This window comes from Nipponia nippon, unplaced genomic scaffold, assembly GCF_047370975.1.
Source record: "Nipponia nippon isolate SJK-2023a ecotype South Korea unplaced genomic scaffold, ASM4737097v1 scaffold_15, whole genome shotgun sequence".
NCBI classification, from domain to species: domain Eukaryota; kingdom Metazoa; phylum Chordata; class Aves; order Pelecaniformes; family Threskiornithidae; genus Nipponia; species Nipponia nippon.
In genome coordinates this window covers 10,478,192-10,501,087 of record NW_028262331.1, presented here as the reverse complement: position 1 = coordinate 10,501,087, position 22,896 = coordinate 10,478,192, and the positions used below count along the sequence as shown (strand labels likewise).

The window sequence follows — 22,896 nt, the reverse complement described above, 5'->3', positions numbered from 1 at the left end:
AAGAGCTAATTCTGTTTTGGTTTGGGTTTATCTTGCTTTGGATGAGTTGCTCTTTTTTACCCGGCAGAAACCCAGAGAATATCACCGCAGCAACACCCACATCTTCGAAAAGTTTCTGTTTCTGAGTCAAATGTCCTCCTGGATGAAGAAGTTCTGACTGACCCAAAAATTCAAGCACTGCTGCTTACAGTTCTTGTAAGCCTTCTTTCTGTGTATTGTCTGTTATTTTCTGATACTCTTTCATCTTCCAAAGAAGCATACGTGTTCCTTTCAGTGTTTCTAAATTCATATGGATCAGAATCACTGTGATGTGCAAGTCTATTCTTTTGTTGCCATTCTTCAAACTTTCTAGGAATCACTTTTAGAAAAGTATTTCTTTGAGAGCAAATACTGAATTTTCATTATCCTGTATTGTTTTGTAGAACATGTCCAACAATTGTCCCTTTTTCCTAGCAGATTTTTATCACAAACTAATTTTATGTAATAAAAGGATATTAATATACTATACCTAAAAAGTTAAGAAGTGAAAATTGTTGGAATCCCAGCATAATTCATTTTAAAAATTATTAACTGGTAATATAGGTACAGTATGATAATGCTTTCTTCAGATGTACCAATACAGTTACCATTCCTGATACAATTCAGAAAGACACAGTTGCCCACTTTTGTCAAAAACTGCCTAGCTAAATTTTTTGCCAAAATAGAAGCTATTGCCAACTGGGTTTAGTGCTTCCCACATACACATAAAATAACTTGATTCCCTGTCCAGAGAGAACATAAATTAATCTTCTGTAATGCTGCTTTCTGCTATTCAGAAATCTTAGAACCTTAAAACTACAACAACAACAAAAGCCCGTAACTACTCAAATTAAATTAGAAGCATGCTAATTTAATCCTTTTCGTTATGACAGGCAACATTAGTGAAGTACACTACTGATGAGTTTGACCAGCGGATTCTGTATGAGTACTTAGCAGAAGCCAGTGTTGTCTTCCCAAAGGTCTTTCCTGTTGTGTAAGTATCGAAAACTCGGTGTATGACGACTCTGTCCTTTAAAAGGTCTCTGGACCAGGGCAAGCACGTGTGAGATACTTACCCATTGGTAGGTGACTAGGTGCAATCTGTCCATGGCCTGTTGAGACAAATGGCCATAGCAATTTGAGAATCCTGCTTTTTCCCCTACGTTAGATGAATATAATGTTCTTACTAGGATAGGCATCCTCAGATACCGCTGCTGCAGATGGTCCTCAAAAGCACTCTTCAGCGTCAGCTTTTCAGGCGGGTTGGCAGAGCGTGGGAGAGCTCTGTGTCGCCGTTGCTAGGGAGCCTGTCTGTGCAGCCATCAGCTTCTTCCAGAAGCTTTCAGCATCCATGCTGTCCAGTGACTTAGCATGGCTTCATCGCTTATTTGATACGGCAGAGAACCAAATTACGTTTCAGTATGTTCATGTAGCTTTCTATACGAGTCAATATCTGCTGTCTCTTAAGTATTATTTTCACCCCAGTCAGACTCAGGTTTTTTAATTAGTACCCCAAGTGCACATCTAAACTGATTTAAAGCATAGTTCAAGATACTTTTTTGGATGTATTTCTTTAAATGTCATTTAAAAATAGCATTTGCTGGAGTCAATATATGTAAGGGAAACCCAGCTATCAGAAGTTAACGTGAGCAGACTTTCAAAACTGACCTGTGCGTGATTCAGAAATAATGCTACCTTTTTCTGGCTTTATAAAGCAGTGGTCAAAGTACGGACAAGTTCTGTGAGCTATTGAAACCACAATTGTAAGTAACTGGCATTTGTATTAAAGTAAAGCCACGGATGAGTTCTGCAAGGGAGTTCATATGAGACAGTACCCCCACAAGTTTAAAAGACTGCTTTGAAATTCCAGCTCTGACATGTACACAAATCCAATGAATAATTTTTTGGTTGAAAAGAACTAAAATATTTGCAATTTAAAGTGCTGGGTAGATGCTTTAATGGTCTGTATTGTTAGTACAATTTTTTGAAAGTGTTACACATCGTAAGAGTCCTCACTGAACATATATAGGAACTGAGATTTTGAAAATCCCACCTTAACTGCTGTTTGCTAAAGTCAGCTGGGAACCGCAGATCTATTTTATTTAATGAACAAAAAATAAGCCACTTCTCTTTTCTTCAGGCATAATTTATTGGATTCCAAGATCAATACCCTTTTATCGCTGTGCCAGGATCCAAATTTGTTGAATCCAATTCATGGGATTGTTCAGAGTGTTGTCTACCATGAAGAGTCTCCACCCCAATACCAAACTTCTTACCTACAGAGTAAATATTTTTCCATTTTTTTTAAAAACTGCTCTATTTTAAGTTAGATTTACTACTGAAAATGTTTCAGAATTAGTGCAACCCTAATAGAATAGTATGTCAGTCCTGTGTGGCATCTCTCCAACTTCATATATCCTAGTAAAAATAAGAGTTTGCATATAAAAAAAAACAAACCAACCCTGACGACATTAATATTAAAACTTCTTGCTGCAGTTGCGCACCAGATATTAAAAGTATTACACCATCTACATGAGTAAAAAGAAGTTGAAATTCAGTATTCTGTTTCCACTAACCAATTTAAAGAAATACAAAGCATGAATGTTGGTGATAAATGATGAGGTTTAAGTTAACCTTGTAAGTTAGGGGTTGATTTAATTATGTAATAATTAATGTTTGTTTTTCAGTGCCCAAGCTCACTTTCATGTCACACTTGAACACTTAAAACCTAAATATTTTTTTTATGGTCCTTAATCAAAAACTTTCCAGGAAGATCCATAAGAAGCAGACAACAGTTGAGAAAAACTTAAATGTTGACATAATTTTTTAAATTAGATGGGTAGTTACCTGCTAAATTTATCTTTTAAAGTGCCATTAAGAATTTCTTGCATGACAGTTCTGAGACTTTGAGGTTTTTACAGCTGATATATTTCATATACAAATTAAAATGCCATAATTTTATCTTATACATGGTTTGGACAACATGTAGTATTGCATCTCCAAATCGAAATATTTCAGTTCTATGCCTAAGTAAATCCAAGTGATGTACTATGTGTACTTTCTAGTTGTTTTCTATCAATCCAGAACTGTGTTTTTGTGGTAACATTCAATTTGTTGTTGTAGGTTTTGGATTTAATGGGTTATGGAGGTTTGCTGGCCCATTTTCTAAGGTAAGAGCAGTACGCTATCTGTAAGTTCATGAGTGTTTTGCCTTCATTTTCTGTGTAAAGCACGTTGGTGCTCCAGGAAAGATGCAGGTAAATGACAAGTTACAGAATTTGTATGAGCAGGTTAGTAATACAAGGCTCACTTCTATAGCTAAAACAGTTTTTGAGCCTGCGTCGGATATTTTGACAGACTCAGTAAGGTCAAATTACCAAAGTTGGGTAAAAGCAGTCAGGTGTGTAAATGCACCTTTTTACTGCTCCCAGGTTCACTAAGAGGCCTCGGACATGCAGTATCGTTCAGAAAGACTTTAGTTTATTACGTGTGTCTTACAGTGTAAGGGATTAATTTGATAAGAATGATAATTCCATGAGGATAAATTTTATGTTACAACAGAACAAATACATCGAGCACTGACCATCTGTACTGCCATTTGTTCCCTCTAGTCATCGTAGCAAGAACTAGATGAGCAGAGTAGGCAGCGTTCTGGGTGTTGGGCTCTGGGGGCAGAGGCAGTGCTTTTAACAACACGTTAGGTTCGGCTATCTGTGGCAGTTCCCCTTGTGAATGAAACCGCCCCTCTTTTCTGACTTGGTGCTTCCACGCACTACTGAAATTATACCTACAAGTGTCTTTAATGTGTGCATTTAGATTAATCTGGAAAAGACCACAAATTAGTTTTTACAGATACTCACATCAAATGCATTTTAAAATTTTCAGGCAAAACCAGAGTGAGTTCTGGGGCAAAGCTCATATTGACAGAAAAGTAAGAAGAAAAGAACCAATCCTTTTTTTTTCCCCCCCATCACCCACAGCAAACACAAATCCCAGACTATGCTGAGCTCATAGTGAAGTTTCTTGATGCCTTGATTGACACGTATTTGCCTGGAATTGATGAGGAAACCAGTGAAGAATCTCTGCTGACACCCACGTCTCCATATCCTCCCGCAGTGCAGAGCCAGCTTAGCATTACTGCTAACCTTAACCTTTCCAATTCCATGACCTCGCTCGCAACTTCCCAGCACTCCCCAGGTCAGTAGCTGTTCTGGTACTACATAGGTAAGGGAAATTTATTGAATTTACTGGTTTTGTAGCTAAGCACTCCATCTCGTTGTCTCTTCGGATGTTTTTATGCATCAAATATCATTGCATTCTTGAGTCAAATGAATATTAAACTGTTTACTAAGCTATTACACTGGTATTTCAGATGTTGGATTTTGTCCAGCACAAAAGCTGTCTTCCAAGCCATTATACACGAAGAAAATAGCATTAAGTACATCAGAACAAATAACCGCTGCATCTTAATATGGAATATATGCAGCAGTGGAGCCTTGAAAACTAATAAATATAAGTATATAATCATGATAATTTGCAAGGAGAATAATACCTGTCTGGGCAATACGAGGTAGCACATACTAGGAAAAATAATCCAGAACTGTGCCACGGAGAAGTGCGTCTGGGCTGACTCAGTTTCAATTGACGGCATGATTTAAGGGCAGTGCTCATACAGGCAGCATCGTACCGAGGTCATGCTCTCCTTTGAAGAAAAAAAAGTATTCACGGAGATACGTATGGAATACTGGGTCAGTTCAGACTGTTGTATTGCCAGAAATATGCTGATGGTAAACTGAAGGCATTCCAGAAAAGAACAGTCATGAAAGGTGTTAAATGGATAAAAACACTGAAATCCGTCTGGCTTGGGGAGAGGGGAATTACAGAGAGACGCAGAGGTTAAATTTAACAGCATAGGTTTTCAGGGCGAAAAATGAAAAAAGAGAGTAAAAATTATTCAGTACAGCAGATGAAGCATAAGCTAGAGGAAATTAAATATAGGAAGAAAATGGAATTTATGTCAAAGAAATCTGCATGAAGACTCTTCCTGAAGTGATTTTGGATTAGTGTCTCGTATATTGAGGAAATTCTTTACTCTTCTTTGTCATAAAAGTTATACTGTGTGATATTTCTTAAATGTTGATTTAACTATTGCAGTTCTGAACACTGAAGTCAATCAACCTTTTATTTCTGCTTTGTTTCTAACCTTGATGGAAGGCTAGAAACTACTTGAATTTAGGTGTAATATTTACAGAGGTGGTTTGGGTTTTGTGTTGGTTTTTGTTTTTTTTTTTTTTACTCTCCTGTTGTTTACTGGTTTCTGCTAGCCCTGAAATAAGCTGTACTTAGTTGTACTTAGCTCTATGCAAGAAATCTGGTCTTCCAGGTTATCAGTTTGCTCACAGATGCTATGCATGTTTTTTGTTGACTATGACAAGTATTGCAGAGGTGAGGCATGTGCAGAGGTGCAGCAGAGGTAAGACAGTGCTCTGTGTTTGAATAATTTGGGAATAGTGATTTTTTTTTTTATTTCATGCAGTGAAAAGTGATTACAACTTGCTTTTTGCCAGTATGAGAAGCCAACTTGAATTGTTTACATTTGGGGAGATCACCTTCTTGATATACTGATGCTGTGTTGTAGAATTAATATTTTAAGATGCCTGTCAGTCTAAATAGCCTCAAAACAGGATTTGCTTTCCAGTTTCCTGCCAATTCAAAATGACTTATTACATTAAATAATGTTATCCCAAGTGAGGAGAGAAAGTGTGAAGCATATTTTCCCCAGTTGTTACCTCTTTCTCTGCCACTTCGTTAATAGCACGACTTAGCCTGCAGGAGACAGTTGCTGCTGTTGTTCCCTTGTTCTGTATTCCTGCCCCGGCCTGGAAGGGACTCACTGGTGCCACCCTGGAATCCCATTTGATTTGAGTAATAAGAATGGGTAAAAGTTGAGTTTGAGGAAGTTTTAGAGACTGCTGTTTTACTTAACGTCTTACAATGTCCATTATGCGGTGTGAATATATAATGCAGCCACTGCACTATACTGTCATGCAGTTCATCCTGTGTATGGAAATACTGCCGTATAAAAATTCCTAATAGAGTGCAGGTACAGATAACAACCAAGATTATGGAAAAGGAAAGTGGTTCCACAGAAACTTTCTTATTTAACATAAAGCTAAGAATGACCTGTAATGTTAGAACAGGGAGAAGGATAAAATTAAAGGGGTAAAAAAAGGAGACCTTGCTGTCAGTGTGAAAATAAATACGTTAAGGGCAGCATCTTTCCATTTAGAATGTAGAATTGGTAGCAACTCCAGCAGTTCTTTTTGCAAGGATGAAGTGATGATGCAGGATTAGGCCCTCTACTAGTGAAAAAAGCATTTTGCTGTGTAAACATCTTCCTTCCTTATGCCTCACTTTCTATTCCTTGTTCCTTTCTTGGCTAAGAGGAAGGAATTAATCCAGCTCTTCAAAAGTTTCTTTCAAGTGTTCTGCAAACAGATGGCTTTTATCAGACGCTGGTTGAGAGCCCATCCCCACAAATGGAGTTAGGAACTAGTGAGCTGGGTACATGATTGAGGATACTAGTGAGCCTGTAATCATGCATTTATGACACTCTGCGTGGTTTGCTTGGAAATTAAATTTTAAAAGACCGATAGGAAGGCCAGGAGATTACTAATGGTTCCCTTTTTGTGTAACCAGGCTGAAGGCATCTTTATAAAGAATCGGCCTTTAGAGGTGTTTCCAGCTTTATTCTAGCAATTTGAATACAAAGACTTGGGGTTTGATCAGGGCATCTCCAGCTTTCTCAAACTGTGGGCCAGGTCACTTCATTTTGCTCCTTCATCGCACGTTTATTACATTGCTCCACTTTAATCAACATACAATTTCACTAGTTTAAACTGGTGTGTTAACCAGTGCAACTTTGCATAAAGCATGCTTTGCTTTTTAAGCTGTTTAATTGTATTAAAAATGTAATTGGTCTTGTGGCACCTTATCCAGCTCCCTAGCTGCATACATGGATTTTGCATTCTCCTTAGCCGTGCCTGGAGGTGTGTGATGGCGTTGTCATTGCTGTGCACGTTTACGCTGTAGAGACAAGAGCGAGGGAGCAAGCAGTGAAAGACCTGATATCTGCCAAGATAAAAATCATTGGTGAAAGAATTGTAGAATATGGAGGTGGGCCACAGGATTTCATGAAACAGCAAGGCAACTATGGGACGAACAGGGGATGCAGATCTGTCGTCCACTTACTCTGATTTGAGAACTACTGAACAAGAAAATCAAGTATTTAGCAGTGCTGAGTTACTTCTTCACACTGAGTTGAAGAAACCGTTTCAGCCAAGTCAGTTGTTTATTATGGTTACAAATATATTAAGTTGCAGATACGTGAAAAACTATTTTCTTGCCTCTGGAAACAACTAGGCGAGATCATTGTTTATTAATGTTTTGTCTGTCATCATCTCCTCTCCTTTCCCTTCCCTTCCCCTTGTCATGGACATTATTCACTTATGTTTTTTCTTTCATTCTGTGTCTGTGAAGCTTCTCTGCCTTGCTCTAAATCTGCAGTTTTCATGCAGCTTCCTCATCAAGGTACATTCTACTTTCATCGTATTTGCACGAAATGCTGCTTGGTCTGCTTTAGGGTTGGGCTTGGGGCATGAGAAGTGGTTTACTGATCCTTTTGACACGGGAATGGCTTCAGTGTAAGTGCTAAGCTGTTGCTTTTCTTGCGTGATGCTAATAATATCTGATGATAGAGCAGGCAAAGAGAGTCAATCGCATCCTTAAGATAAATTTGGTAATAGAGAAGCGGATGCTTGGTATGTGAAATTACTCTGCTCACGTATTAAGCTAAAATGAAGAACCGTTTCATGTGAGCTCTTCAGATTCATGGGAAGTCAGCTTTAACTTGAATTACACACCACCGGGAAACAGGCACGAGTTCTTTGGACTAAATTGCAGCAGACAGAAGCTCAGTAAAATGGGTACTCAACACCATTTCATTTCTGCTTCTATATGGAGAAATAAGAAGAAGCTGCAGAAGAGGTATTTTGCTCACACCCGTGGGTTGCCTCCTATTCTTATCGTAGTTTGTGGGTTTTGTGAGCTCGCACCCACACAAGGAGAGGAAGGATGATGTAGCCTGCAGCCAGCTTTGGCTGGAGTTTGGAAGTTGTGCCTATACATGTGTGAAATGCGGAGCGTATCCTTTATTCCTGCTAATGCCAATGAGAATCAATTTCTTATAGGAATGAGACATAACTGTGGGAGATGTCATTTACAGTAATAGGATTTTGTTCTAACCTTTTTATTCACTGTCAGACATCCTGCTTTTTGCTGCTGATTGTACTTGTAGCTTCTTGCATAAAAACACCCTTCCTGCTAGTCATTCCAATGCTGCTCGTGTGCTGTAAGTGTCGAGAGTGTTGCTAAACACACGTCAAACACGCTCAGTTTGTTGCAGAAATACTGTGACAGCTACACTAAGATATTGCTACAGGAATGATTAACTCATAGTAGCATCAGCATAAAAGTAATAATTGATTGGAAGCATGTCTGCATTAAAAGAAGTCTCAGCTTTTATATCTTCAAGTTACTGACGGTGTCCAAAGCTGTTAGAGGAACGGCTCATAACCCAAGGCTTTCATGTGCTGCCATCGTGTCAGCATGACGTTTACACTAAAGCAGTTCATTTTTGAGGTTTGTTTGATGTTATTCTTTTAGCAAAACGTAACAGAGTTACCTTGTCCTGCAGAGAACATCCAAAGCTGCTCAGAAAAGCGTATGCACTTGGGTATAAAGCCTGTCTGGCTGCATCCTGTCTTGCGCTCCATCGGCCTCCTCCTGCCTTCAGTGGAGCTGAGCTTTACACAACAGCAGTTCTTGTAAAGGTTTCCAGGCTCACCTGTTCTGTGTCTCCTGTTAATACCCTGCTTAGAAAACAGTTTCTTTAGTTCTCCTTGTTAAAAGTTAATTGTTGATGTGGTTTGGGTTTTTTTTCACTCTCGATTTGCCAGGGTTTAAATCGTTACAATTGCTGTCTACACTTTGACACTGAACTCTTCAAGTGAATACCTGCATCGGTTCTCTTTCTGCTGTATGCAGAATAAGCCACTAAGCCTTTCATTCCTCCTGGCAGTGAGACAGAGTCCTCCAGACATTGATTTGTACGTTATGGATTTTTACTGATCTTTATTTGTGAGCCAAGATTCAGTGTTGAGGGGAATTCTAGGGACTTGAATACACACGAATCTTCTCTGGTAGCAAGAACCAGCCTCTGCCATTGCCGCAGAATCTGCAGGTGCAGAAATGAACCTTCCTCGCTCCGCCGTTCCCCTGTGTAATAGCGGTCATTGATTTTTGGCTGGAAGAAGCCCACAGATTTGACAGGCTGTCGGTTCTTCCTCCTGGAGAATGCAAAGGCCAGAAGAGACTTGAGTCAAACTCTTTCATTTGCTCAGTCTTCTCAAAACGAGAGCCAGAACGGGCTTTGTGGCCTGGAAGACTTCAGTGTTTTCGGGGGTACAGGTGCTGGTACGAATGCTTTGAGGATGTAGGGAAACCCTTCATCTGCCGGGTGAACGTTTTTGTATGCTACTTCCCATGCTAAATAAAATTCCTATTTCTGTTTCAACAGCTCACTAGGTGAACTCGGTGAACAGTTCATACCCGTCTGTTTTCATGTTGTAGGAAAGTAGCACGGATTGAAACAGATCAGCCAGTGCCCATCGGCCAACGTATTTGGTCTTTTATTGTTGGAGGCAGATTAAAGGAACAGCAAATCCAATCTGCAGATGTCGGGGGGGGGGGGGGGCAGATTATCTGAATGAGGCACGTTGAAATGCAATAAGCTGTGCGTAGGTGAGTGCCTAGGTCGGTGTGAGCAGGCATCACACTTTAGCACGTGGAGGTGTTTGATCTGGTGGGAGTCCGGGCTCTCGCTGAACACGGGGTCATACGTTGGATCCTGAAAAAATTATTTTTCATACTACTGTACTGCAGTGAAATAGCTGTATCCAATTTGTCGTTTGTGAGACACCGCCGGCAGTAAGACTGTGTTCCACCCGGCTAAAACACTGTCCTGGGCCTGGCTGGGGTGGAGCTGGTTTTCTTTGTAGCAGCTGGCGTGGGGCCGTGGTTTGGATTTGTGACCAAACGGTGCTGAGCCACATTTGCGCGGGCAGGGCCTGCGCTGATCCTCGCTCGGACCCCGGTGAAGAGCCGGGGGTGGGCGGTGGGCTGGGGGCCGGGGGCACCCGGGCGGCCCCAGCGCCCCGAAGGGGCTTTTGTCCCGTGCCGGGCAGCGCTGGGGAGGTGAGCCGGAGCTGGGCGCTGGCGCTGCGAGGTGAGCCGGCCTGCCTGGGGCCTGGCTGGGCACTGCTCTGCGACGCAGAGGCAATCGCTCAGTTTGTTTTGCTTGCTTCCTTCTTCCACAAACCCCTCGCTTCACTGAACTTTGTATTTTCATCAGGACACCCAAGTTTCCTTGCTTCTGCTCTTCCTTTCCTCCGCCCATCCCACTGGGGTGGAGGGGAATGAGCCAGCGGCTGCGTGCTGCCTACCCGGGGTTAAGCCACCACAAAGAATAATATTTCATCCTTTTTTTATAACACATCACGACCGGGTTTGCAGCACTCTCCCAGGCAGGCGACCCCGCTGCTGGTCTGTGTTGCCAAACGCTGTTTTGAATGAACCGCCGCTGGCCAGCATGGCAGAATCCGGCGGGATTTGGAGCGGGGCCGACCCCTCTTCCTCCAGGCTCTCGACCCCAGCCCGGGCGGGGGTCCCCTGCGGCTCGCCCGGCCCCAGGGCCCGGCCCATCGCCCCCGGCCGCTCGCCCCCGGCCCCTCCGCCCTCGCCCTCGCCCCCGGTCCCGGTCCCGGTCCCGGTCCCGGTCCCGGTCCCGTCCCGGAGCCGCGCTGGGGCCCGGCGCTGCCGGAGGGCGCCCCCTGGCGGTCGGCGGGCGCGGCGCTCCCCGCGCCCGGCCGCACCGGTTGCCCGGCGGTCGGTGAAGCGGCGGGCGCGGCGGCGAGGTTAACCTCGGCCCTTGTGTTTCCCCAGGGATCGACAAGGAGAACGTGGAGCTCTCGCCCACCGCCGGACACTCCAACAGCGGGAGGATGCGCCACGGCTCCGCCAGCCAAGTGCAGAAGCAGCGAAGCGCTGGCAGTTTCAAACGTCACAGCATCAAAAAGATTGTGTGACTATTTCCTTCTAATTCCTTGTTCTTTTTTCTTTTTTTCTTTTTTTTTTTTTTTTTGGAAACTGACTGACACCCGCGGGCCTCTCGCGAAGGGCCCTCCACCGGTTGCGATGCTGCACTTAACTTTTAAAGCTCCCATCCTGTCAGCCGTGTTGCCAGATGATCAACTCTTGAAACATTGCCTGACTTTTAATGCCTTCATTTCTTTCCTTCTGTTTTTGATTTAAGCCAGTGTTTCAGAACCGCTCATATAGATCCTGACGGACTTTGTAGCCGAAGGAGGCGTGGAGTTCTCTAACACTGCGGAACCGTCTCTTGTCCAAACACGAAAGCCATTTCCCACAGACAGCCCTGCCTTGCTTCTGTCGCCGGCCTCAGTTCCTTCTTCTCCAAAGGAAAGTGTTCGTCCGTAATCCCGTTTGCACACTTTTCAGGGTGGTGGCTCTACGAGCCAGGGGAAGTTACTGTAATCCTGGTGTTAGTTCAAACCTGTAAGATTTTTAGCTGTGGACTTTTTTTTACCATACTTAAAAGAAACTTACGATAGCCGCAGTACAGTGAGCTTAACCAGAAGTGGTGGATTAGATTAGATTTCTAGTAATTAGCAATAAATTTGAGAGGACAAGGGGGCTGCAGGAGTCTCTCGCTCCCCAGACCATAGCTTCACATACTTGGACTGTATGCGGACCAGACTGGACAAACTGGCTTTTTTCCAAAGCAAATTTTTTTTTTTGCTGTACTTTAACTGCACTAAAAAGGTTGTATAGTGGAAGGAAAATCATCGAGAACTGACTATTATGCTGTCGTCGTAGCAGTGTTGACAATTTATTGCTTCTTTCTTCCATTTAGCGTATGCTTTAGTTTTGCCCTTCCCAACGATACGCACCTTCGAGAAATTCCTGGCAGAACAACCAGTGGGGTATGGAGGGGAAGATCTCATGAATTAACTTCCCGCTCTGGGAGACGGCGCTTGGCAAAGCTGCTTTTGTGCTGCCCAAGCAGTGATATAAACACAGCAATGTTTGCTGAAGGTACATGAATTTAAAAATAACTGACACTGTGTCAAATCCAGGTTACGTCCGAACGTTTGCGGTGCAATTCCTGGGATCAGTACAGCCGTCTGCAGTCAAACCTGTCTTGCAGAACTTCCAGGGGGTCTGAGTTTGTAAGGGTTCGTGCTTGGGGGTTACACAAAACTGAAACTGCTGTCACTGTGAAAGACTTGTCAGCTACAGTCGTGTATCCGCGACGGACGGCTGTGAGGACATGCTGCTATGTCGATGACGTGTAAAGGCGCGGCGCTGGGTGCTGCGGGCGCTGCCCGGCATCGTGCAGAGCGTTCGATGCGGGAGGCGAGCGGAGGTTGTGAGAGAAGGGCCGGGCGCCTGGGTGCTGCTGGAGGGCCGAGCGCGTCTCCTGCTGAAGAAGAGTTAAACTTCCCGGTTTCAGATCCCTGGTGTATGTTAGAAATTAACAAGCTAGAAGTGGCTTTAAAGGAAAAAAAAGTATATCCACTATATAAAGTAAAACCCTCTAGTGCAATTTTGTTAGTGGCTTTCAGTAAATCAAACTCCACAGCTAAATTATTAGAGAATGGTACAATTAAGTGTTCAGATTTTATCGATATAGCTCATAATTCACATGTATCCACGCAGTAACAATGTAACATTTATGTAAATAAAAATACCTTTATTGTATTGATTCATAAAATAACAATTTAATTTCTTTGATTTGTTTACAGTCCTGGAAAAACTATGAACACAAACTTAATATGCAAATAGTTTGCCAAAACAAGAGGAAAACGTAAAATTAGCAGTCTTGAAATAGGTTGGAAAATACGGAGACTTGTGCAATTACCCAGATTTGTTTATTCTTGGCTGCGTAGGAGCCGCAGCAGAACTGCGGTTACGGCAGCGGTGCAGAGCTAGGGGAGGGATCGCGAGGCCGGAGCCGGGCGCAGGAACAGAGCAGTGGCTCGCGCCGGGGCCGGAGCTGCTTTGCGCGTCAGACTTGGGGAGGCGCGGGGTTAAAAACCGTTCTCATCTCATAGTACATCAGATTGCTGAGAGCCACCTTCAGCATCGCTGCCAGCTGGCGCTTGGTTCCGCTGAATCAAGCTGATTCCAGCCCCTTCCGTGCTGCTGAGGACAACGACTTAGATTTGTAGGTAGGAGGAAAAAAAGAGTCTCTTGCAAAGGTAATTTGCTGTTAGAAAAAGACAGCTTTCGGTTGTTTCTCTTACGAGCAGGTTGTCTTTAAACAGAAACAGTCATTCCAAAATCACTACTCAAGCTACCAAATCAGTTTTGTTTGGACTGGGTGCATTTGAGAGCAACTCTTTCAATATTTTGCATTGCCTACAGAAAGAAAAGCGTCCCTAAATTAGAATTAATGCAGTCTTTGAAATCCATATAATCTGAAATCCAAATGGACAGTGATTAAAATTACCGTTCACGTGAGAACTAGAACTACTCCAGGCTCTCCGTCCCAGCTGAAAAAAATTGATATTGTCATTAAGTAAGGCGACAGAACTTAATTTATTCTGTCTCCTGGAAGGAGGGGGAGTCATTTCATGTTTTCACTGCATGGTTCAGCGAGAGGACCTGAACTTTTCGAGAGCAGGGGTGTCAAACACGTCAGGTAATGGGGGCTGAGCTTGGGTTGGTTACAGTCGATGGCCAGGGTGTAATTCAGGATCCCGTGCGCGCCGATACGCAGGGAGGGGATCTCCCGGTACCAGTGCTTGGATCAAGCGGAAAACATGGCCTTTCTTTAATGGTTACACTTCTATCAGTCATTAGTTGTTCAGTGCCTTACTGTCACAGTCATCACTTAGCCTGCTCCCCGTAACAGCCACGGCTGTTGTTTCGCCTTTTTGTTTTCTTTCTCACACCCTCCTCAATTTGGTCTCTTCTCCCGTTTTGAATATTCTCCATCCTGCTCTGTTCCGTTCCTGTGCGCACCGCTCTCCGTTCCCAGTCCGGCCCGCTTCCGTTCTCTCCCCGTCCCGTCGCTCCCTTCATGCTCGTAGCGATCAGCAGGTAGGTGCTGGTGGGGATGTGGGCTCGACACCTGGTCTCGCGAGCGGGAGGCAGATCTCGGAGGTCCGACCTGGAGTCGCTGTGTCAGGCAGCCTGCAGGCTACCGGGCAGCCGCTGCTGCGTGGGCCGCTGCGGCCGTGGAGTCTGTGTACTTTGACGTGGAAACTTAGATTCAGAAAAATCTGATTTTAACACGCGGACCATCTAACTGCATCACGGGGACTGTATGTTTGACACCCCTGGTTTAGAACACCTTATCCATTACGCACTAACTACAGTTAAGTACTGTAAAGACGATTAACATTTTGTTTGTGTTTGTATTTTCCCTGACTTAAAGATAACTCCGTAGTATTTGAATAGTGCATAACCTTCCTGTTAATTATGCCAATGTTTCTGCTTTAATGTGCATGAGGTTTCCAAGACCAGGAAACGTTTCAAATAAGTATTGTGGACTGAGCACCTGGGAGCGTTCCAGTGCTCTATTCCTAACTGGGTTGTAGGTTTTAGGGCTTCTTCTGTTTCATTCTAAGGTTAATTTTTTTTTTTTTCAAATGTAATGAAGCACGTCTTATTGTTATGCAACGAACTTACCACAGAAAGTCACTTTTAGTGTTGGTCCCACGATTTTTTTTTAATGCAGTATATTCACCTGTAAATAGTTTTTGTGTAAAATTTGACAGAAAAGTATATTTACTACACTGTAAATACATGTGACAATATATTGTATTATTTTGCTTTTTTTGTAAAGCAGTTAGTTGCTGTATATGTATAACATACAAATTTGATTATTCTAGTGTTAGTAACCGTTAACTACTACTACTCCTTCCTGCTGTTGCGTTACGTCATTTAAAAAAAAAACGCTGTGTACTATAACCTTACACTGTGTATGATATCTTACTATTTCCATTCGGGCCTCAACTTTGAAAATGTTTCCTTGCTCCACAATCCTGTTCATCTTGTAAGCAAGCGTGCGACAGCTGGCAAGAGCCCCGCTGACTCAAACGCGGTTGGTAACTGTAGGTAACATGGTAGAAACCCGGTTTCAGATCATTGTTGCTCACCCCCTGCCCCCCTCATGTATGTACTTTCCCTTTTTTTTGAAGTAAAATGTAAATTCAACCTGCTTCAAGTTGTTGGGAGGTCATTCGCTTGTGCGGCGGGGCGCAGCCGGTGGGTGCGTCCTGAAACCCTTCTTCCGTTTCGTCTGGCAGCCAGGTTCGGAGGCGTCCTCTGGGTCTGACCGAGGGCCCCGCTGCAGCGGGCGCTGGATCCAGCCCAGGCCCCACACCCAAAACCCCCCTTTCTCTGGGGAAAATCAGAGTCAGGTTGAAGTCCAGTGTCTCGGGTTTGTCCTTCCAGCACAGCACTTCCCTGCGTGCGTGGTCTTGCACACTTCTAAGGGCAAAACTGACGGCCTGTGGATAACTGAGGCCAGAATTCGGACAGAATAAAGCCCGTTGTCGTGAATTTTGTGTCACTTCAATGAGATTATCACAACCGAATAATAAACCCGAATATTTCTTTTTAAAATGTAAATTTAATATTTTAATAAAACAGCTGCTTGGTCTTTGAAGAAAGTTCAGTATAATTTGTCTATTTGAGCTTTTCTAGCTTAGAAGCTTGAAGTTTCAACTGTCAGGCAACTTTCATGACAAATGATTAATCAAATCTATTTTTCTTTTAGGGGAATATATTACTTTCCTATTAAAAACGTGTAAGTACTTCTATTCTGGCTTTGGGAATCGTAAAAGGATGTAAAAGCACATTAAAGCGTGACTGCATTGACTTCTGAGACATCTTATTGTTCCTGCATATGAACGTATCATTAGGCCTGCTCAGTTGAAGACAGACAGACAGACAGACAGACAGCCGTGCGGGTGTAGGGAGCAGGTGACTCACTGCAGAGCTCCTGGTGCCAGCAGGGATTGCATGGCTGGAAGAGCCGCAGTGTCCGAATTTAAATTTCAGGAGCGCGGTTTCTTGGCCTTAGAGGAACTGTTCGTTACTGCTGCGTCGGGAGCGGCCGCACTGGCGAGCGGGGAGCCACGCAGGGGACGTTCCCTCAACGCCACCTGCTAAACCACTGCTGCGAAAAACAGCTTTCAAGTTCTTCTTTCGGACAGTTGAGCGCCTCTGCTACTTGAGCTCACAAAACAGACTGTAGCCACAGGGAGAGAATGAAAGGAGAAGGAATTTTAGTTATGTCTTTATGCAGTTGGAAAAACTATATTTAGGGGGAAAATTGCACCCTTGGAGCAAGCAGTTCTGTCTTAGGAAATAGCTTCCAAGTCCCTGCCCAGCTGATGCTGGTGCTGCTAGAATAGTTTACAGAGGAGAAAAAAATAAGCAAAGTAAAAATTCAGAACGTTCTTGATGCAGGGGTATAAATTCTGTTCTAGAGTTAAGTAGGGCACAACAGTCAAGGAGGAAGAGAAAGGAAGTCGTTACTCACGGCAACACAAGTGACCCATGATGCGAGCGGCTAATCCCGAAATATTAAGCTGTCTCTCTGACTGGCATAAATATTCCCCAATACTTCTCACTTGGAATAACAAGTCTTCACAATATTCATATTTTAGATAGCCCAAAAGTTTCATACTAAACTTGCAATTCCCTTAAGAGCAGACTTTCTTAAGCATGCTGAAAAACTAACCCCCACAAACACTACAATTAAAGCCCTTTCCCAGGGCTGGTGGGACGCTGCCCCGGGGAAGCCCTGGCATCAGTCTCGCCATGATGCGATACCTCTGAACCTCAGCATCGCTGCCGGGAGCAGCCTCCTCTCGGCTGCCTCGCAGCGCCGGGCAGCTTCAGCAACCGAAGGGACGTAGCTGCCGCGTCTGCCGCAGCGAGCTGCCGCGAGGGTGGGGCGAGGGCCGCGCGTCCCGCGCGCTGCTGCAGCTGCCGGACCCCGGAATGGCTTGGAGCCGCCTGTGCAGGTGACCAAGCGCTGCCAGGGGTTCGCTGCTGCTACGGCTACGCAAACCCCGCGCGTGAGGCGGGGCGAGATCTGGTCCCTGACGTCCTACCACAGGATTGAATTCTACAGCAAGTTTGTCACTTCGGTGAGTGTCGGATGCTTTTTATTTTTCTGTCCTCCCCTTAGGCCCATCAGTACAGGAAAGGTGGACAGAGAACACGTGAACCAAAATAGATATAATGTGATTGGTCGCTCGGCGTCACAGAACTAAAAACTAAAGCCAACCTCTTGTAGCGTTGAAGAGCGCTACTGACCTTTCCACCACTAAAGTTCACGATTTATAGGTGCGAATCCTTCGTGTCTTGGAACGCTGGTTTCTTCAGCTGACTGCTGCTATGTTTAACAAGCTCTCAAATGAAAATAAATCCCAGGGTTGTGTGGGTGGAGAATGTAGAATAACATCTCCCGTGATGTGACTTGTTAAAACAAGTACGGGTTTGTTCTTCAAAGCAGCAATGAAAAAAAGTCTGATGACTGCATCTTTAGGGATATTCAAACGATAGTGCTATAAATAGCGATGAGTAACTAACTATATGATGTTCAAGAAAATCCCCCTGAACTATTAAATTGTATTTTAATTTTTTTTTTCCTCCTAGCATTCTGTCCTCCAGAAAAACTAGAAATAGCTGTTCTGTGAAGACACAGGGAAATGAAACGGCCGGGTCCGGAAGAGGTGGATCGGGGACCAGCCTGACTGGGAGCGAGCTTTCCAAGCTCTAGGTTATCAACTCTGCTTCCTGAGGCTGCTTCTGTTTAAGATACAAGATGCCGGGCCGGGGGCAGAGGGTGCCTCTGCCTCACCTGCTCGGGGCTCCACTCCCTTCCCCCGATCTGCTTTCTGTGGAGTTCCTCCACTTGCTGGCTGTGCTCCCCAGCTCCTCCCAGTATCAGCCACAGGTTTTTTTTTCCCCTTCTTGGGGATTCCCTTTCCCTTTACTAACTGCCCCCTACCCCTCCTTGAGCTCGCTGCGAGGCAGCCGTTCTCATTTCTGCGAGGTCTGGGGCGCATTTAGTGCCGATTCAGGCAAGTAGAAGAGGAGGCTTTCGGCTCTCCTCGCAGTGGTAGCACATGCAGAGAGGGTGCAATGAAAAGTTCTGCATAGTGCGAGAGAGACCCGCCCAACTGTCTGTACACAGGCATGACCGAGCACGGGCCAGAGACAGCCCAGAAACAGCGGCTCTGAGCCAAAGAGGCTGGTTCAGAGCAAGGCAAAACATAAAAAGGCTTAAAGGCCCCACAGTACAAGCACAAGTGAGGCCACTGGGGCGGCTGAGGCAGCACAACAAATCAAGGGAAGGAATTTCTGCATTTACCCAAACCGCTTAGCATCTAAGTCTCCGTGCAGTAGGGATCAAAGAGCAAAGGCTGCCTCCGTGCTGCTGAATCCCGCTGCATGCCGAATTCCTCACGTGAAGCGATGCTCACGGAAAGGGGAGAAGAGGCCACCACCACTGTGTACTCTGTCCTTCTGAAGGCTGCGCTGGATCTTGTTCTCCAGGGCTGATTCTCCTCTGCCAGGCCCGTCCTTGTTTTTAACTCCTGGTCACATGCAGTTCCTGAAAGAGGGAAAAATTACTGCTGCTCCCTCCATCAGCTGCAGTGCAGCCAGAGCCGCGCTGCTCTGAGGAAGCCCTGCAGAGAGGCAGGTATGGCTCTCGGCAGCTCCCTACCTGCTGTTGGGAGAGGAGGGCTCTCCCGCGGCTGCGGAGCGGGACGCCAGCAGCACCGTAGCGTTTGGCACGACGACGCGCCCCTTGCTGCTGACAAAAGCAAGAGAAGAGAGCAGTTACAGAGGGATGAAACCAGGCTCGCGCCGAGCGCAAGGAGCCTGCTGTAGCACCGAGGACTGGATCAAACACCCTGCAAAGCAAGTCAGCCAGTACACCTCTGCTGGCCTTAATTTCCCAGTTCTGTTTGAGATGTTAATGGGTATGCCTGTAATTTACAACAAAGGCACAGATTAAAAAAAGGCAAGAATAAATTGGCCTCAAGGATCCTGACATACCTTACCTGTTCTTTTCTTGTTTTCAGTAATCCTTTTACTTTCATAGAATCACAGAATCGTTAAGGTTGGAAAAGACCCTTAAGATCATCGAGTCCAACCGTTAACCCAGCACTGCCAAGGCCACCACTAAACCACGTCCTCGAGCACCACAACTCCCTGTCTTTTAAATCCCTCCAGGGATGGGGACTCAGCCCCTGCCCTGGGCAGCCTGGGCCAGGGCCTGACAGCCCTTTGGGGGAAGAAGTTTTTCCTCATATCCAACCTAACCCTGCCCTGGCGCAGCTTGAGGCCGTTCCCTCTCGTCCCATCGCTTGTTCCTGGGGAGAAGAGACCGACCCCCCCGGCTCCAGCCTCCTTTCAGGCAGCTGCAGAGAGCGATGAGGGCTCCCCTCAGCCTCCTCTTCTCCAGGCTGAGCACCCCCAGCTCCCCCAGCCGCTCCTCCCCACGCCTGCAGCGGTGCCTGGGGTTGTTGTGACCCAAGTGCAGGACCCGGCCCTGAGCCGTGTTGAACCTCATGCAGCTGGCCTCAGCCCATCGCCCCAGCCTGGCCAGGGCCCTCTGCAGGGCCTTCCTGCCCTCCAGCAGATCAACGCTCCCGCCCGGCTTGGTGTCATCTGCAAACTGACTGAGGGTGCACGCGATCCCCTTGTCCAGATCATCAATGAAGATGTTGAACAGGAATTCGTATGGTGCAATTTTTTTTTGCTGGGAACATTTATTTGTTTTTTTAAATCATGAAAATTGAACTAGCAGGACAGAAAACTGTTTCCCACTCATGAAAAATTCAGAGACACGAACTGTTTCCGTAAGAAGAACATGCCTTGTCAGACACGGAAGCAGTTGCTCGCTCTGTTAGCAGTGTTTGTTTTATTTGACATCAGTATAATTTTATTATTGCTTGACAGAATGTATTTTTCTTTTCACTATAGTAAAGCTTATGGACTTTGATTGCTGTAAGAGCTCAGCTACGCTCTGCGCACTGAGCAAGATACTGGTTTCGTCCAGAGAGCTTGAAGTGTTTATAGTCACCATGTGCCTGAGACAGGCTGCCTTTGTGACCTTGGACAAATCTCTTAGCGTCTTACGATCAGGCATTGTAAACGCCTGAATTGCCCAACTGTAGCAGCCGAGGGCAGCCGCCAGTTGGCGGAATTCTTAACGGACAAACTTCTGGGGTCTTCAGATTAAAGACATTAAAAGGGCGAAGTCTTAGCATTGTTGTATGTTTTCCACTTCACATGTGGTGCAATTTGTAGCCTTTAAGCAGATATTTATTATTAACTCCTGACTGCGCTAAACAAAAATAATGAGGCAAATCAGGAAATTTTCACAGAAAAACACTTTCACAAATTAGTACTTTAGGAAGGAGAATCCCGCTCAAACACGATTCTGTGATTTTTCTAAGTTACTCATTTACACTCTCTAATGTACTAACTGCTTGCTGCATACATGTGTAAATAAACAACCGAGCAGGTTTAACTCCAGCCAGCCTGGTTAGTTAGGCCAATAAAACTACGCTGGTGTCCTGCTCTTAAGGTGTTTACAACAGAGGGTTTCCTGCATCATTACAGAGCGTGGAGCATGCTGTTTACAGCCAGGCACGCTCACAGGAACGGACAAGGCTCTGCAGAATGAAAGACTTGGTTACTGGAAAAAGGAAGGAGACTAATTTTGGAGTAATCTATTGCTTCTAGATGAAAAGGAAGATCAGGCTTTCACAGGTGCGCAGGCTGCAAGGAGACGGATGCTTTCCTACACTGCTGCAGCTCCCACTGGTTACCACCAGGAATTTCTCTGTTTATAGTCTCACTTCTCCTTGCTCTGCTGTTCCCGGCCACCTCTTCTTGCCCCAAAGCACGCCTGCATGAGCCATCTCTCCCTGCCCTATTTCTTCCCTCTGACTTGGCCTCTGAGTTTCCAAATGATAAAAAAGGAGCCTAAGTTGTTCTGTTGGGAAATCCAGAGCCGTCGCTGTTACCACAAAGACGGGCCCAGTGACAAACCAAGAAGAGTTTCCTCTCCATTGCACGCAACGCAGAACCAAATCCTGAAAAAACCTGCAGGTACAGCAGTGTCCCGGGGGCCACCGCAGTGCCCAGATGCAGCAGGTACCCTCTGATTTGCAGCAGAAGTGAATACAGCGCCAGGCTGCATGGCAAGAAGCACCCAGAAAAAGCTGACTCCTGTGACTCCGTGCCTTTGCACGCAACGTGCTGGATTATCTGGAGAGGGAATACGCAACTCCCAAACTGCTCTTCCCACACAGACCCAGCGCGGAGGCCAAACCCCTCCCTCCCGGGTGTTACAGTGTCATTAACACAGACGTTAACAATGATCCCCCATAAAGGTCAGCGCAGAACTTTTCCCAAGGCATGGCTGCTCCTCAGATTGCTCCCCACACCCCATATCCTTTTCCTCTTTCATACCAGGCTGCTGTGCAAACTCCCAAGCTCCTTAGAATAACTACGACTATTTCCCACAGTCTCCTCCAAGTGACTTGCCCAGAGCTGTCCTGAAAACTACCGTCGAACAAGCCCCCATGTCCCAAAGAGCGCTCCAGCAAGGACAAGCCCTGCTTGTCTACTGCGTATCCCCCCCACAAAGCCTCAGCGATTCCTTGCGACACAGAAATCACTTACACACCTTATTTTCTTTAAGGATGAATAAAAGCTCTGGGGAGAAATGTCGCAAGTATTTAACAATAAAACGAAAACAAAAGTCTCCGTTAATTCCACCTTCGTGCTACTGCAGCTAAGCAGTAACCTTGCCTGAACAGATTTTCATTTCTCATTCTGGTTCGGCCTTGGCAGATGGCAGCTCCAATCCCGCGCTGCTGTGGCTGCTAGCTAATACGTTTGCTTACCGCCTAACATTTCATCACCAGCTACGCGTTTGCAGCATCTTGTCTAGAACTTTGTCTAAAGCACAGATTCACCTGTGTTTACTTGTTTGAACAGCACGGGGGAAGCCAGCAGTGTCTGGCTGTGTTAGGAGACAAGCTTTGGCTCCGGGGCCGAGGTGAGCCTCACGATCCCAGCAGAGAACAGGCCGAGCAGTCGGAGCGGACGAGGGTGCTCAGATGCAGCCTTTGGGAACTATGAGAGGAAAGAGGCGCAGGGAGCCTTTCCGAGCCCTTTGAAGAGGTGAATCAGGCACCCAAGGACTGGCCGAAGCAGAAGACGCAGCAGGTCGGGCCGGTAAGAGCAGGCCGCCCGCCACCAGGCAGGAGCCGCGGGGCAAAGCGCCGGGCCGCGCCGGGGCGGGCGGCTGCGGGAGGGCAGGGAGCGCTCGCCGGGCCGGAGGGGGACCCGCGGGGCCGCGCCAGGCCAGCAAGTGGGAAACCCTCCATTACAGCAGCTGCCGGGCTGCCGGCAGAGGCCCGGCCCGCCGCCTGGGGATGAGGGGCACCACGGGAGCCGGCCCAGCCGCCGCCAGGGCTGAGGGGCTCTCGGCGGCACCTCTCTGCGCTAAACCCCCGCGAGTACCGGGCGTGGAAGGGGCGAGAATTCCGAACTCGCTCCCTCAGCCACGACAACGGGTGCAAACACAAACGCCGCCGCGCCGCGCCGCTGCCCTGAGGTAACGGCGGCGGGGGCAGACGGGCGGGCGCGCAGGCGCGGCGGCGGGGGGGGGGGGGGCGGGTCTCG

At 46.0% G+C, this 22,896-nt stretch overlaps 1 protein-coding gene and 1 long non-coding RNA gene across 13 annotated transcripts in view; one reads left to right on the top strand and one right to left on the bottom strand.

Moving 5' to 3' along the window:
- The window catches only part of NF1 (neurofibromin 1), a 111,754-nt gene extending 96,368 nt beyond the window's left edge, over nt 1-15,386 (top strand). For 8 of the 9 annotated variants that reach the window (XM_087751943.1, XM_087751942.1, XM_087751945.1 and 5 more), the window contains 6 exons: nt 68-195; nt 912-1,012; nt 2,159-2,301; nt 3,142-3,188; nt 3,999-4,215; nt 11,080-15,386. In XM_087751943.1, coding sequence (XP_087608069.1) covers nt 68-195; nt 912-1,012; nt 2,159-2,301; nt 3,142-3,188; nt 3,999-4,215; nt 11,080-11,222 — 779 coding nt within the window. In that variant the 3' untranslated portion in view covers nt 11,223-15,386. Of the gene's footprint in view, nt 1-67; nt 196-911; nt 1,013-2,158; nt 2,302-3,141; nt 3,189-3,903; nt 4,216-11,079 lie in introns of those variants that run through there. The other variant, XM_087751950.1, reaches the window with a different exon arrangement.
- On the bottom strand, nt 12,243-22,849 carry LOC148056328 (uncharacterized). 4 transcript variants are annotated; one of them, XR_015703498.1, is made up of 5 exons: nt 22,185-22,849; nt 18,914-19,000; nt 18,557-18,799; nt 16,162-16,420; nt 12,243-15,687 (listed from the first exon to the last, which is right to left on the bottom strand). It is a non-coding gene; the product is annotated as an uncharacterized LOC148056328 (long non-coding RNA). The 4 variants fall into 4 exon arrangements; XR_015703496.1 differs by having other exon boundaries at nt 12,243-16,420; nt 18,914-19,003; XR_015703495.1 differs by having other exon boundaries at nt 12,243-16,420.
- Nucleotides 22,850-22,896: the final 47 nt, after the last annotated feature.